Source organism: Prosopis cineraria, unplaced genomic scaffold (genome assembly GCF_029017545.1).
Source record: "Prosopis cineraria cultivar Desert tree isolate PC_DT_omini unplaced genomic scaffold, ASM2901754v1 PC4, whole genome shotgun sequence".
Classification (NCBI taxonomy): Eukaryota; Viridiplantae; Streptophyta; class Magnoliopsida; order Fabales; family Fabaceae; genus Prosopis; species Prosopis cineraria.
Window position 1 is genome coordinate 40,304,213 of NW_026555335.1, and position 15,921 is coordinate 40,320,133.

A 15,921-nucleotide genomic window follows, 5' to 3' on the forward strand; every position below is an offset into this window, starting at 1 on the left:
ATTAATAATAGTATTAAAAGTTAAAAAGGAAAAATAATATATATGTTTTTAAGAGAATGAGGACTTTATTGATATGCAAATTTTTTTAAAAATTGCTTATATTTTTGAACTAAAAAAGCTATTGTCTAAAAAAGGAAAATTTTTTTCGACTTATCTTTATTAAATGCATCATCTTTAAAAATACTTTCTTTCTCATATAATTTTTTTACTCTCTACTAATTGAAATTGTGAAAGGGTAAGATTGGAAGAAAGTAATTAATAATCTATTTTTTAATGCAAAGCTACTTATAAAAAGAATCATGAATTCCATCTAGAAAGCGATTTATATATATGACGGGAAGGAGTACTTAATTATCATATTTTAAAAAATGTTACAATTAATATATAATTGTTGACGGTTTGATAGTTAGTAGCTAAACTTTATTTTCAGAAGTTATTTTCCATCTTTATTATTCTTAACAAATCATTTCGAGAAATTATTTGTACAACTGCAAACAAAAATAATTAATGATTAATAAATCTAGGAAAAATCATATTATATCACACACTAATCTCTCTCTGTTTTTGTTTTTTTTGGTTGCAAACACATCACATAATAATTAACCTATATGGACTTTATAATGTTATTTTTGGCTGACTTTCTATTCACACGGTACCCTTATGATTACACTCGCAATCATATGTCTTCGAGCACTGGATCGATGCTTTGAAATAATCATCTTCTTTATTTTAATCATGAAAGAACTAAATGTAATTATTAAAAAATGAAAGAATGAGAGGAGTTTAAGAGCCAATGTATGATTATGATTGCAGAGATCGATAAAAACACAAACGCAAGTACGCAACGTGCATATGTCAAGCTTAATATATACTATATCGTTCACAAGTTGCACCGGATTTTCACTCATCAAATCATTAATATACATATACATATACATACACACACACACACACATATATATATATATATATTAAATTCAATACAATATTATGTTATATGTATGAAAAAGATCTATGCACGTTAACTAATTATTGTTACATCAATATAAAAGATAAAAATGATATATAACATGCAAGTCTTGTGTAAATTATGATCATCGGGACAATTTATCGAAAATATGTGTAGTTCATTCACACCATGAGCGCGTGTACATTAATAAGCGTAAGAAGTAATATTAGTTTGCAAGCTTTGATGCTGCAGTGTTTTAATTTGAAGAATCAGAAATGCGACGAAGGCAGATGAAGATGTAGGGCATGAGCTATCCACTTGGGTTGTTGAGAAGTAAGAGGAAGACAATGACACGAAACCTTAAAAATGTATTCTCAAGAAAATCATGACAAGGGATCCATCTCACCAAATTTAATTGATTGATTAAGAAAAACGAATTTCCAGACTGATATTTCAATTTTGTCTTGTATTCGTCTCTCATATCCATATATATATATATATATATATATTCACCAGCACATACAACAGGATATGCCGACAATTATATCACCATTAGTTGCTTCCCATACAAGTTTTTCCACTGCATGAAAAAAAACATTGTTTAGAGATATCCAATAATTCATTTCCAACAGTAAAAAATTCGTCTCTAAACAAATAGAGATGAATATCATGATGTTTTACTAAATAATTAGAGATGAATTCTTTAAGTCATCACTGATTAGAGACGAATTTATTTTGTCTTTAAATAAAAAATGTCATCTTTAATTTTTATGAAAAATTCATTGCTATAAAATGATCTAAAAATTATATAAAATGATAGAGACGACACAAAATAGTCTCTAAATCCATCTCTCAAAAATAAAAAATAAATTCTTTAAGTTTTTACTACCATGTCACCTGCCACGTGTGAATCAGCTGATGCCACCTTTCACCTTTCAAGCCTTAAGTCCTTTTTATTTATCAGTTGAATTGAAATACACCTACAATTATTATATCTGAAATTAAATATATGTTAGTTACCTACATAAATATATATAATAATATATTATTAAGAAGATAAACATATATTTTATTTTATTTTTAATTATTAATATGATAAAATTATTTATATAGCCATTTATATTATATTTTTAATAAAATATTATTTTTATAGGAAAATGAAACGAATTTTTAATATAAAAATAATTAAGTATATAATTTATTTAAACATATGTGTTATTTCATCTTTTATTAAATATATTTTACTTTTATCTTCTCCATATTATTCTCAAAAATTAAGAAATAAATCATTAAATTTTTATTTTCTCCCAAAATGGTTAAATGTTTCCCATTATTTTCTTACAAATAAATTTTATTTCCATTTTTAATAACTTTTTAAAAAAAATACTTAAATTAAATATATTTATATGAATTTTTGTGTTTAAAAATTATCTTTATCAAATTTATTTAATATGGAATAAATTTAAAATTTAAAATCTTATAAATATGTTCTATATATATATATATATTAATACTTTATTCTATTTATCATAAAATAAATATTATTTTATTTATATGATTTTAAGTTATACTATATATAAATAAATAAATTATTTTCTTATATACTTTAAAATTTATTTTATTTTTCCCTTCTTATGGTGAAAATGAGCATTATTCACACACACACAAAATTAACATAAAAAATGATATTTTGAACTAAAATAATTAATTTTAGTTGTATAAATATTATTTATAGTCATTTCAAATGTATTTTTATTAATTCTTCTTAATATTCAATTTCATAAATGTTTTGAGGTTTTAATTTTATTTTTTTATTTTAATGTGTTGTTATAAAATATTGTTAGTGACTTCTTTCAAGACAATTTTGTTATTTGGTAAAAAATTTATTAAAAATTTAAAAAGTACTAAAGGAAAATATGAATAATACAAAAGAGACAAAATGTTCAATCAATTATAGTTATAGAATAAATTAATGAATACTAAATAGAAATTTAAAAAATGAGAATGATTAAACTTAGAAAAAAAGAAAAAAAGAAGAGAAATATTTAAATGATGTGTAAAATATTTTTAAATACTCTATAAATTTTGAAGATAAATGTTTTTGAATACAAACATCAAGTTTTTGTTGTTTGTATTGAATGAGAAGCTCACTAAATAATGATGAAATTTTTTCTATATCTTTTAAAATTAATTTACATTTTCAAATATTTCAAACATGTATCAAAAGAATTGATAATCCAAAAATTAAAATATGACTCCATCTCTAAATTTATCTCTATTTTGAATTAGAGACTCATTGAGAAATAAAAATAATTTCATCTCTAATATATTTATTTCAATCAATTCTAATTTCATCGTTAAATTAATAAAAATAAAATTATGAAATTTTAAAGAAATATAGAGAGTAAATTAGAGATGGTTAAATTTTTCTCTCTAAATGCATAAAAAAAATATGTCTCAAATTAAGCACTTCCTCCATCTCAAATTATAGGACACTTTTGAATGAGTTTCTTTATTTCAAAAATATAAGACACTTTAAATAGATTAAAGTTTCATTAAATACACCAGTTTCAATATTACCCTTTCTCTCTTTATAATTAATCTCCATCACTTCTCTTTTAATATATTAAATGATAGTTATTTTTAAAAGTTTATATTTTTTCTTTGAAAATATAAGATTGTTAAATATATTTAATAAAGTTTATTGGTATATAAGATTTTTTCTAAAAGTGTGTCTTATAATTTAAAACGTAGGGAGTATCTAAACTTAAGAAAATAAAAATTAATATTAGAGGCGGATTTAGAGATGGCTAGTTTAGGATAATTTATTCATCTCTAAACTTATCTCTAATATTTTAATTTTTTAAAATTAAATTTTTAATAAATAATGACAAAAGTCAAGATGAATTTTGCGATACTTTTTTTAGAGACTTATATAAGTTGTCTCTAAATATGTTTAAATTAAATTCATCTCTAAAAATGTAATTAGTCTTTATTTCCGTCTTCATTAGAGACAATAGTTAGGCTGTCTCTAATTTCTATCTCTATTTTAATAATTTTTTGTAGTGTTCATTTGATAGTTTACTCTAGTGTTTAGATAATAGAGAAGTAATTTGATTGAAAATTACATCACATATAGCAAAATAAAATTTATTGAAAATATCATTAACTTTGTCTCAATTAAACTAGAACGTGAATAACAAAGATTTACTCAATTAGTTAGAATTTGGTTGATCATCATAACCTGTAAATTGTGAGTTCAAATTTCACTATCGATGTGAGGATGTTGTTGAAAAGTAATTTGTAAATATTTCTATAAACATTCCCTGAATCTAGATTCTGGAGACATATCTTGATCTCGGTAAATTTTTGAAACCCAACTTATCGAAATGTTTTTTGACCAAAAAATAAAATGAACGACGGACTTAGCTTGTGCCTTCAATGAAATAGTATAAATTGGAGGTAAACAACATCATATAGATTATTTGTACATATATAGACACAATCTTACCTATTTATATGTGCTACTTTTACATGTGTACATATATAATGATTCTTGGGTGTATAATAATTGACAATATTGGAGTCAAAAGCTTTATTCATATGTATGATATCCCAATATGGCAAGATTTGAATATGGTATTCTTAGTGTACATATGGCTCACTACTGATATAATTTGTTATATATGCGCGCACACGCACACTACACAACACGGGGGACAACAATGGTCTTCCATTGTATATATAAGAGCTACAGCACACACACACAAGGGACAACAATGGTCTTCCATTGTTTGTGTAAGAGCTACAACTTCACATTTTAATACTCAAAAGCCACTTTGTCACTTCCAAAGGAACACAGCACAAATTAAAGGAGCAAGAACGTGCAATTACTAGTGCTTGAGCACTACAAAAGTGAATCTGCCTTTTCGATTATTCTCAAACAAAAGAAGAAATCAACAATTTGAATGCTATAGTGATGGTTACATCAATTGATGGCCGATAAATTAATTTACAAAAGACGTTCTGTGTGATTGACTAATTGGATATTTATATAATAACAAGCTATGATCACTTACATAGTCCGAACGTACTAATTTTCTTTTCTTTTCTTTTCTTATGGTTCAATCACACCAATATAATTAAAGCATTATGTTTTAATGTGATTTGGACCTATTTACTGAGCTATCAAGATAAAGTAATGGTCGTGTCAACAATGATTTCATGTACTAAGCTTCCGCACGTGCACGTGACCCACACATGCACAAAGAATAAGCAAGAAGGAGCTAACTGAGTTTCATCATTTAATCAATCAATTGAAGATGGAAATTTCATGTCTTGGAATCTCCCGTGATCTCTCTTCTCCACAGTTAAAAAGTTGTGGACACAGATTATTTATCTTTCAAAAATTATTTATAAAATTATGTCAAATAAAGCAAAGAAATGAAAACAAACAAACAAACAAATTGAAGAGAGTAGAATTATTTATGAACATTTTTTAAAAAAAATTGTAAAGTTGACCTTTGCTAAGAACCATCGTCCTCTTGGTTGAAGCATTACAAACAATAATGTTATATATTTTATTATTTAAACAGCTCTTGATTAAATTTAATATATCCACAATGTTCATTATATTTTCATTAACTAATTTTTTTGGATTAAATAAAAAATTGACCTTTAAACTATAAATTTAGAAGTGTCTGAGACTAAAATCATTTTTAATGCAATACTCCCTTTTTATTTTTTAAAACGGCACAACATTACCTCCATTGCTAACCAATATTAACGATAGAGGCAATATTGGGTTATTTTTTAATTCTTTTTAATGTTGGGTTATTTTTTATAAGTTTTTAGATTATTTTTGATAATTTTTAAAATTGAAAGGGAACATTATTGCACTAATGATGAATATATTAAGGAATGCATCTTGGATACTTTTAAACCTATAGTTTAAGGGTTAATTTGTCATTTAATTTTTTTTAATTATATTGTTAACATGAGTATAAAATATAAAGAAAAGACAGAGTTACCTTATTTGCAAGCTCTAAATATTGTAGATGATCTCAACTCCACCAAAATATGGTCATATCAACAATATGATTCCCGTACTTAACTCTTCTAGTTATATTTCTTGTCAAATTGAAATGATTGTTTTAATTAGTTTTTGAATCCCTTCACTTTAGTCTATGGTTAAGGCCAAAACTAAAGTAATCCATTTATAGCAGCAAGGTCAACCTAAGGGCCAATAAAAGTAAAACAGTAGGTGCGTTATCAAAAATATAAAAAAAGTAAAGTAAAATAGTGTGTTTATTTTCCATTTAGCAAACGTTTCAAATTAAGCAAGCCAAGTAAATTGAAAAGCCTACAAACACTGAAACACATGTTTAATTTGAAGAGCCTCCACCTCTATTAATATTGTTGTTGAATTATTTTGAGGTTAATGATGATAAATAACGTGTTATTATTGATTATATGCACATTACAAATTCATCAAATGAAAAATATCTGGCAGTCAGCGTGGCATATATTATTGGAAAAAGTTGTGAACAATACTAAGAATGGCTGGATCGTGGGTTCCAACAGAGCTAACAGTAAAACAACATGGAGGAGAAAAGACCAAAACCGTTAACGAAAATGATTGAAAAGGAAAACAAAGTTGGTGCTGTGAATTACAGGCCTCCAACCAAAAAGCTAACACACAGTGCCAATATATACCACATAATTTATCTTCTGTTTTATTATTTTCTTCAAATTTTAATTTACTTTTCTTCCTTTCAGGCTCAGCAGTTCCATTCACTCCGTTTCGTCGAACTTTCAAGGTCCCCTTGAGATGATATTGTTGTCATTTTATTTCAAAGATTAACTTTCAACATAAATAATGGATCACCCAAAATTTAATTACTTATTTGTTATCATTAATAATACATGCCGACGGATCTAGACGGGGAAGTAGCCGGTTACTTACTCTTACACTGCCTTCGTTATCAAATATCTCAGCAACAAATTAGAAGAACATTTTGTTCCTTTCTTTGATTCTAACCCTTCCTTTTTGGATGGAGAGAAAATTAGGGAGGAAAGAAAGATATATAAGAGGAAATGGAGTCGTTTAAAACTATTTTTATTTTATTATTTTGAGAATTAATAATTTATAAAACATGTTTTAAGAACAAAAAAAATTAATGAAAATAGGTGTTTTTTTTATTCTCTCTTGTTTCCTAGAACAATAATTTCAGAACACCTGAAAGTTGTTTTTTATTTTTTTTATTCTCTAAAATACTCTTTAAAAATACATAATCAAATAAATTTTTTTATTATTTTGTTTTGAAAAATAGAAAACTATTTTCAAAACAGATTACCAAACAAGTCCTAAAATCCTAAAAATAATATAAGCATTCACTATTTTTGACAATTTCTTCTATTTTTCTCCCCTTTCCTATTTTCTTTTTCCATTTCTCCTAGCATCCAAATCAAGCCTAAATGTAATTTATATAATTAATTAATGGGTTAAAGAAATCAGGTAAGTTAATTATTTGTAAAAAAAATATGTACTAGTATTTCTAAAATTATCTCTCGTTTTAATTACATTAAAATATTATCATTATATAAGAATCAACCTATAGATGGTTTAAGAAAAATTAATAGATATGAGAGAGAAAATTAAGGGCCTACATTAGAATATCAAAACAATCTCCCAAACTATCCTATATATAGAATTGAAGAGAGTATAAATATTGCAAACTTTCATAAATATTTGGTTTTTTTTTAATTTTATATAGGTATTCTTCTATTGAAGTTTTGTCTTGTTTAAAACATGGTCAGATTTATATGTAAGCACTTTTTTAACAGGATTCAAATATTAATTTACTATGTTATTCTTTATGCTAAACTCAACTTCTTGAGCTAGTCCCTTCCATGAATTTCCATCGTTATTTTTACAAAAATGCCTCTCTCAAGTAATCACTGGACTCCATTTTTAAGGTTTTGGCCCTTCCACAACTTCACTTGTTGCTTGAGAAATTTTTGTTGACAAATTAACTAACGAGAATGAGAGCTGATCTGAGACAGCTCAATTATCCAATTGCAAAGACCGCCACAGTGAGATATTCTAAGATATGGATCATTAGAGACTTAGATCCAAGCTAGCCATCACAGGATTTTCTTTTGAAGGAGTAACACTCATCATGCGAAGCTTTGGACGGTTTGGGGGAATTTGAGCACACACCCATGGGTCTTATTGATCATTTTTGTCTATCAACCAACAAATGTTGTCACAAAGTTATTTTCTTATAATCTAGGAATCTTTTTTAAGACCTGCTAATAAATCAATACAAATGATACAAAAATACATGAAAAGAAAATGTGTTTCAGAAATATAATTATGAACAATCAGGGATATATTATTATGATTCACATGAAAAAGAAGGGTAAGATGTAATTTGGAGAAAGAAAAGGGAGCTGGAGATGCAGATAAGAAAAGCTGTCGTACACGATGGCTTGTTACTTGCTATGCCTTTTTTAACAGCTAGAAATGTCTCTCATGTGCTGCTTCTGCTGTTTGTATGAGCAAGCTCGTGCCTAGATTCCCACTCTTCTCTTTTTTAACATTTCTGAATCCTCCCTCTCTCTCTATGTTCATATCCTCACACTGTCACGCGGCATCACGTGATCCCCACTTAATCCATATCATCACGTTCACACCCCCTCTAATCCGCTCCCACCTTTTTAATTCTTGTTATTTATAAATCATTTTTAATATGTTTAAGTGAAACAAGAAAATTAAAACTCGTTAATGTTATTTAAAAATTTAATAAGTTTTTACTTTTGTTTTTATTAAACATGTGTGCTTTTTTTATTGTACATATGTCCTCCTATTAGAAATATTCATGTTCGATATACAATTGAGTATTAAATATGAACATTTTGCTTAATAGGGATTCAAAAATTAGTTTGCTATGTTGTGAAAGATAAGTCCTTAGCTTCCACTAGATCTTATTACTTGTTGGTAAAATATACATATTTTATAATTACCAATGCTAATATTGAAGATAAACGAAAAAGTTTGTAATATAAATTTAATAATATGATTTATAAATAAGATTAAAAAATTTCTTCTCTCCACCTTATAATTATAAATAGAAGAAAAGAAAGTAAATACCACATGCATCCTCCTCATTTTGATTTCAGTGTAAAATATGTTAAAAAAGTAATTTATAAATATGCATCCTCCTCTTTTTGTTTATAATTCTTCCACCTTCACTACCGTTCATCTTTCCCCGCGACTTTCATAAACATTTCAGATTTATGAGAAGATGATAAAGTCTTAAATTATTCTCAGATTCTCAAGACAAATAGACGCTGTCATAGATCGCATCATGTGTGTGCGCGTCAACATGCACACTACTAGTCGCATTTATTTTTAAATCCTTGTCAGTTTATATTGTGGTTTCTAAAATTCCAAGTCCACACAAGAAGGTCATAGAAAAATTAATTTGATAGCCAGATAAGATCAGATTCATTCAGGGCAGATCCTTCATCCTTGATCGAAAATTTCAGTGCTTAAATACTTTCTGGTGCGAGTTATCTCGCAGCTTTTCAAAATGTGAGAGTCTGTGATTATGGGAAAGCGTTCCCGGGAACTTCCTTTTCTTCACCTAAGGCCAGAAAAAAAGGCCGATCAAGCTTATCTCATTGTACCGCTTTACTGCTCTCGCCAAACACTGCCAACTCAAAGTAGACGATAATTCAAAGTGTATCTCTGCCGTGAATATAGAAAATAAAAATACGAATGTGTGTGTGTCTGTAGTACATGATTAAAATTTATTTTTTCGGCTATTTTTAATTTTTTTTCGCTTGAAAATTATTAATCGTTTTTTCATTGGGCACAATAATAGAAGAGGTTAAAAGGATGTATCAACGTACAAGCAAGCAATAGCTACGTATAAAAAACATAGAATATAAATCCAATGAGAATTCTGCTATGAGACCAAAGGTGTTTCAGACAACGTTCGTAGGCATCGTAGCAGACAAAATTCATTCCCTAGCCCACAATTTTTAATTTGTTGCAAATTCGTCTAATTTAGTTAGGGAAAAAATGTCAAGCGAAAAAGGAAAAAAGAAAACCAGATATATTCAAGGCTACATCAAAAGATAAACGGTTCATATTAAAACTAACATTTGGAAAGAGAGCCACTCACCCACCCCACCCCTGTTGCTGCTCACTGTCAAATTAGAAAACAGTTATAATCCTCCCACCCACTCCTTTCTTCTTCACAACATAAACAAATACCTGTATGATAATTTTATAAAACAGACCATCTTAAATTCCATTTCTCTCTTGCACGAAGCATCATGGCCTAGCTGGTTTCTTGGATCCGGAGATTTTGGGTCTTTTTTCGTTTCTTTTTTCTCTTTTCCAACTTGTATATGCATACATATGACTCTTGAAAAAAACGAAGTAGCCCACATGACATGATTTGGTTCCTTCTCGTTGTTCCTCCTCCCTAGGCTCCAACCTTTCTCTCTGTTCTCTCATTGGAGTTCGTAGCAGCAATATAGTTGATTAGTTGTAATGCCTGAAAATCCATGGACCCTCTTCTTCCTAGTAACTGCTCTTTTACTTCATTCCCAATCTTCTATTGCTTCTTCTGTTAACCCACAAGGGCAAGCTCTTGTTTCATGGAAGACGACCCTGAACGGGTCCTTGGAGGTGCTGAGTAATTGGAACCCAACTGACGATGTTCCATGTGGTTGGTTTGGAGTTAGCTGCAACTTCAAGAACGAGGTTGTTCAATTAGATCTGAGGTATGTTGATTTGCTTGGAAGCCTTCCTTCTAATTTCACCTCATTGCGTTCCTTGACCAAGCTTATCCTTATTGGGACGAACCTCACTGGTTCAATCCCAAAAGAGATAGGCTCACTTGCAAGCCTCACCTACTTGGACTTGAGTGACAATGCCTTGACTGGTGAGATCCCAAGCGAGCTCTGCTTTTTGCCTGAGCTTCAAGAACTTCACCTGAACTCAAACCAGCTTGAGGGGTCGATTCCAATTGCAATTGGGAACCTCACAAAGTTGGAGAGGCTGATCTTATATGATAATCAGCTAAGTGGTGAGATTCCCTCAACGATTGGGAATCTGAAGAATCTGCAAGTGATTCGTGCTGGTGGAAACAAGAACCTTGAAGGTGCTTTGCCTCAAGAAATAGGAAATTGTACCAAATTGGTCATGTTGGGTTTAGCTGAAACAAGTATCTCAGGATTTCTCCCACCTACTCTTGGTCTTCTCAAGAAGCTGAACACCATTGCAATTTACACTTCCCTCCTCTCTGGTCAGATTCCTCCTGAACTCGGTGACTGCACTGAACTTCAGAACATTTATTTGTACGAGAACTCCCTCACCGGATCATTGCCCAGCAAATTGGGAAATCTTAGGAATCTCAAGAATCTTCTTTTGTGGCAGAACAATTTGGTTGGAACCATCCCACAAGAAATTGGGAATTGCTACCAGTTATCGGTCATTGACATCTCAATGAACTCGCTTACAGGAAGCATTCCCAAGAGTTTTGGAAATTTGACGGCTTTGGAAGAACTCCAACTCAGCGAAAACCAGATTTCAGGGGGGATTCCTACAGACCTAGGGAACTGTGAGCAACTTACTCATGTTGAACTGGACAACAATCAAATCACGGGGACGATACCTTCTGAATTGGGAAACCTTAGTAATCTGACGTTGTTGTTCCTGTGGCATAACAAGCTCGAAGGAAATATACCATCTTCACTTTCGAATTGCCAAAACCTGGAGGCTGTGGATCTGTCACAGAATGCACTAACGGGTCCCATACCGAAGGGCATATTCGAGCTCAAGAATCTCAACAAGCTTTTGCTACTTTCTAATAATCTCTCCGGAAACATGCCATCTGAAATTGGAAATTGTTCGTCTTTGATTCGGTTCCGGGCGAGCAATAATAAGATCACAGGGAGCATCCCCCCACAGATTGGGAATCTGAGAAACTTGAATTTTTTGGATCTTGCAAACAATCGGATTTCCGGAGTCATTCCGGAAGAGACGTCAGGCTGCAGGAATCTCGCGTTTGTGGACCTTCATTCCAATATGATCGCCGGGAGCTTGCCGGAGAGTCTGAGTGAGCTTGTCTCCCTGCAATTTATTGACTTCTCCAATAACATGATTGAAGGCACACTAAGCCCGAAACTAGGATCGCTTGGTTCACTCACAAAACTGGTTCTTGGAAAGAATCATATTTCTGGATCAATTCCGGGTCAACTCGGTTCCTGCTCGAAGCTTCAGTTGCTGGATCTCAGCTGCAACAATTTCTCCGGCAATATTCCCGGTAGTCTTGGTAATATTCCGGGTCTTGAAATTGCACTGAATCTAAGCTGGAATAAACTTTCCGGCGAGATTCCTCAGGAGTTTTCAGGCTTGGTTAAGCTGGGCATGTTAGACATTTCCCACAACGAGATCAACGGCAACCTTCGCTATCTCGCGGGCCTCCAAAATCTTGTCGTCCTCAATATCTCGTATAACAGATTCTCCGGCCGCATCCCGGACACGCCTTTTTTCGCAAAACTTCCTCTAAATATGCTCGCCGGCAACCCTTCGCTCTGCCTCTCCGTAAACCGGTGTGCAGAAGACGATTCTGGAAGTCGTTCAGGCAGGCGCGCGAAGACGGCGCGTATAGCTATGGTGGCCCTACTTTGCACCGCATGTGCTCTCCTCTTGGCGGCGCTGTACGTCGTCGTCGCGGCAAAACGACGACAAAGGGGCCACGGTAACGATCTCGACCTCGATGGGAGGGATAGCGACTTGGAGATGGGCCCACCATGGGAGGTGACAGTATACCAGAAACTCGACCTGTCAATTTCTGACGTGGCGAAGTGTCTCACGGCTGGAAACGTCATCGGTCGAGGCCGATCCGGGGTGGTTTACAGAATGAACATCCCAGCGGGGTTAGACATGGCCGTGAAGAGGCTCCGATCGTCGGAGAAATTCTCAGCGGTGGCGTTCTCGTCGGAGATAGCGACATTGGCGAGAATACGACACCGTAATATCGTGAGGCTATTGGGCTGGGCGGCGAACCAGAAGACGAAGTTACTGTTCTATGATTATTTACCGAACGGTAACCTGGATACACTTTTACACGAAGGGTGCACAGGATTAATCGAGTGGGAGACACGGTTCAGGATAGCACTAGGCGTGGCGGAAGGCTTAGCTTACTTACACCATGACTGCGTGCCTGCTATCTTGCACCGGGACGTAAAAGCGCACAACATTTTGCTAGGAGACAGGTACGAGCCATGCCTCGCAGATTTTGGTTTTGCCAGATTTGTACACGACGACCACGCTTCCTTCTCCGTGAATCCCCAGTTCGCTGGCTCTTACGGCTACATTGCGCCAGGTAAGTTAACGTGGGCCTAACAGATTTTAGCAGCAGGAAAAATAATAGAGCATAAATTTGATTTGCCATTATTTTCAAACAGTTTTTCTGATACACAGAGAACTGCATGATATGCTATCTTTTTTTGGGTTGAGCTGAATTTCAATTATAGATTCGCCTGCTGTAATTTAGTGAAATAATTTTGAACTAGACGGGAAAATTTTGGTAGTGAATTGCGTGACGATGGAATTCTTGGCTTAGTTCAACTTCAAACACGATGCTTAAGAGAATTATTTTACTTTTTTTAAAAAGTGAAATGAGATTTGATTTTTTTTTTGCTCTTTTTCTGAAGGGTATTTTGTTCATTTTAAAACTTATATATTGTTCGTTTAGTTATACTTAATTTTGAGCAACGGTAACATTTTTCAGGCCATATGAAATACTCTATATATAATAAAAATATTTTAAATTATCATGATTGAGAAATTCATCACACGGCCATCTTTAATGAACAGTTGAACACAGAAAACAGGGCTTGTGGTGGCCTTGTGGTTTGGTTCATTATTGCCTTGACGTTTTTGGACTCATTCTTTGTACAACTTATGTACTTGACGCAAATTTACATGAATGCACAATAATTACTTCCAAACGATCTCTCTCATCGGAAAAGCGAAAGATATGCTAACACAACAATGATCTATTATTCTGCTTTTACTATCTTCTGTTTCATTAACCATTATTCACCCAGCTAGGATATTTTCTTCTTCTTCTTCTTCTATTATCATCATTTTCAAATAAAAAAATGAGAAAACATGAAAATTCAATAACTTTGTTTGGACTGGAAATGAATTTGTTTGTATTGTGCTGTCAGAATATGGCTGCATGTTGAAGATAACAGAGAAGAGCGACGTGTATAGTTACGGAGTGGTACTTTTAGAGATAATAACAGGGAAACGACCGGTGGACGCGTCGTTTGGTGAAGGGCAACATGTGATAGATTGGGTGAGAGATCATCTGAAGAAGAAGAAGGACCCTGTGGAGATTGTGGATCCAAAGCTTCAAGGCCACACAGACACACAAATACAAGAGATGCTTCAAGCACTGGGAATCTCCCTCCTCTGCACCAGCACTCGTCCCGACGATCGTCCCACCATGAAAGACGTCGCCGCCTTGCTCCGGGAAATCCGCCACGATCCTCCGGCCGGCCCCGACGCCCACAAGCCCAAGCCCAATCCTACCACCAACTCTTCTTCTTCCTCCTCTGTCAGTCCCGCTCAGTTGTTGCTTCTTGACCATCCTTCGTCTCATTCTTCGTCACTTGCTTATTCGTCTTCTACTCTGCAAGGAAGGAGTGCATGAGATATAGTGCCTTGAGATTACTGTGTTGAGGAGTTAGTTAGCGATTAGTTGTTAGATCGGCGTTAGTTAATGACCGTTGAGGTAATGGAATTGTAAAGCTTAATTAAGCAGGGGTAATTTGGGTATTCCGGGTTGTTGATTTTCAAGATTAGCTTAATTACAAGAGTGTACAGTAATTAGCAGTTTAATTCAGTTTGAGTGGAGGGATGACCGGATGTCCCATTCCTCCTCTTGGTCTCCGAGAAAGTTCTTGGGCCTTATCATCATATAATATATAGAGTGCACTTCTAGGCAAAAACGCCTAGATACTACATAAAAAAAAAAAATAATTGCTAAGATATTACTCTCATCCTTTAAAAATATAAAATATTTTTTAAAAAATTAAATCTTAAAAAATATAAAATATTTTTAATCTTTCGAGATGTAATCATTACATTTTTTTCAAAAATATCCTTATTAATAGTGACTTTATATTTATTATAAGGTGTTTAATAAGGATAAATATGAAAAAGATAGGATTAGTTTGAAAATAGGTAACTATTTTATTAGAGGGTGAGATTTGATTAAAAATATCTTATATTTTTAAATGAATGAAATATAAAAAAATATTTTTCAAAATGCTACGGAACCAAAAATTGATTTGATAGAAATGCACACAACCTAGTTTGATTGAAGCCAATTTTCACATTTTATTCCTACCCTAATCCATCATTAGCAAATCATTGATTTTATTAGCATAATCATGATTATAAAATGATTATTTTTATGATTACTAAATTATTTTCTACAATAATAATTGATGGGATAATGATTAATGAAATGATAAGATACTAAGTAAATTTTTTTTATTTTATATAATGATAGCTTTTTGTAATTAATTAGATTGAAGTAGAATAGATAATGATTTGAAAAATATAAAATAATAAAATGAGTCAATAATAACAAAAGGCTATTGTTTTTTATAATAATTAAAGATTAAATATTTTTACATTAAAAAATATAATCTATATACAATGGCTTCCTATGTCACATCTTGGTCTTCTTATAACACATTATGGTCACTCTTGTCTTGTAGGCTCTTCGTGTTGAGATTCTGACTATTCTGTGGTTGGTACAATTTGTGGGGTATTAAAAAAAATAGGAGACTCTATAGGAGAGATCAAATGCTGTGGAGTCGTGAATATTTCATTCGAGGGCCCTCTATATTCAAATGTATAACCATCG

At 32.0% G+C, this 15,921-nt stretch overlaps 1 protein-coding gene across 1 annotated transcript; it reads left to right on the forward strand.

The window, feature by feature from the left end:
- Positions 1 to 10,143: 10,143 nt before the first annotated feature.
- On the forward strand, positions 10,144 to 14,943 carry LOC129309086 (LRR receptor-like serine/threonine-protein kinase RGI3). The gene is made up of 2 exons (XM_054950454.1): positions 10,144 to 13,359; positions 14,210 to 14,943. Exons 1-2 carry the CDS (start codon positions 10,518 to 10,520, stop codon positions 14,695 to 14,697), a joined length of 3,330 nt encoding a protein of 1,109 aa, XP_054806429.1. The 5' UTR covers positions 10,144 to 10,517; the 3' UTR covers positions 14,698 to 14,943.
- Positions 14,944 to 15,921: the final 978 nt, after the last annotated feature.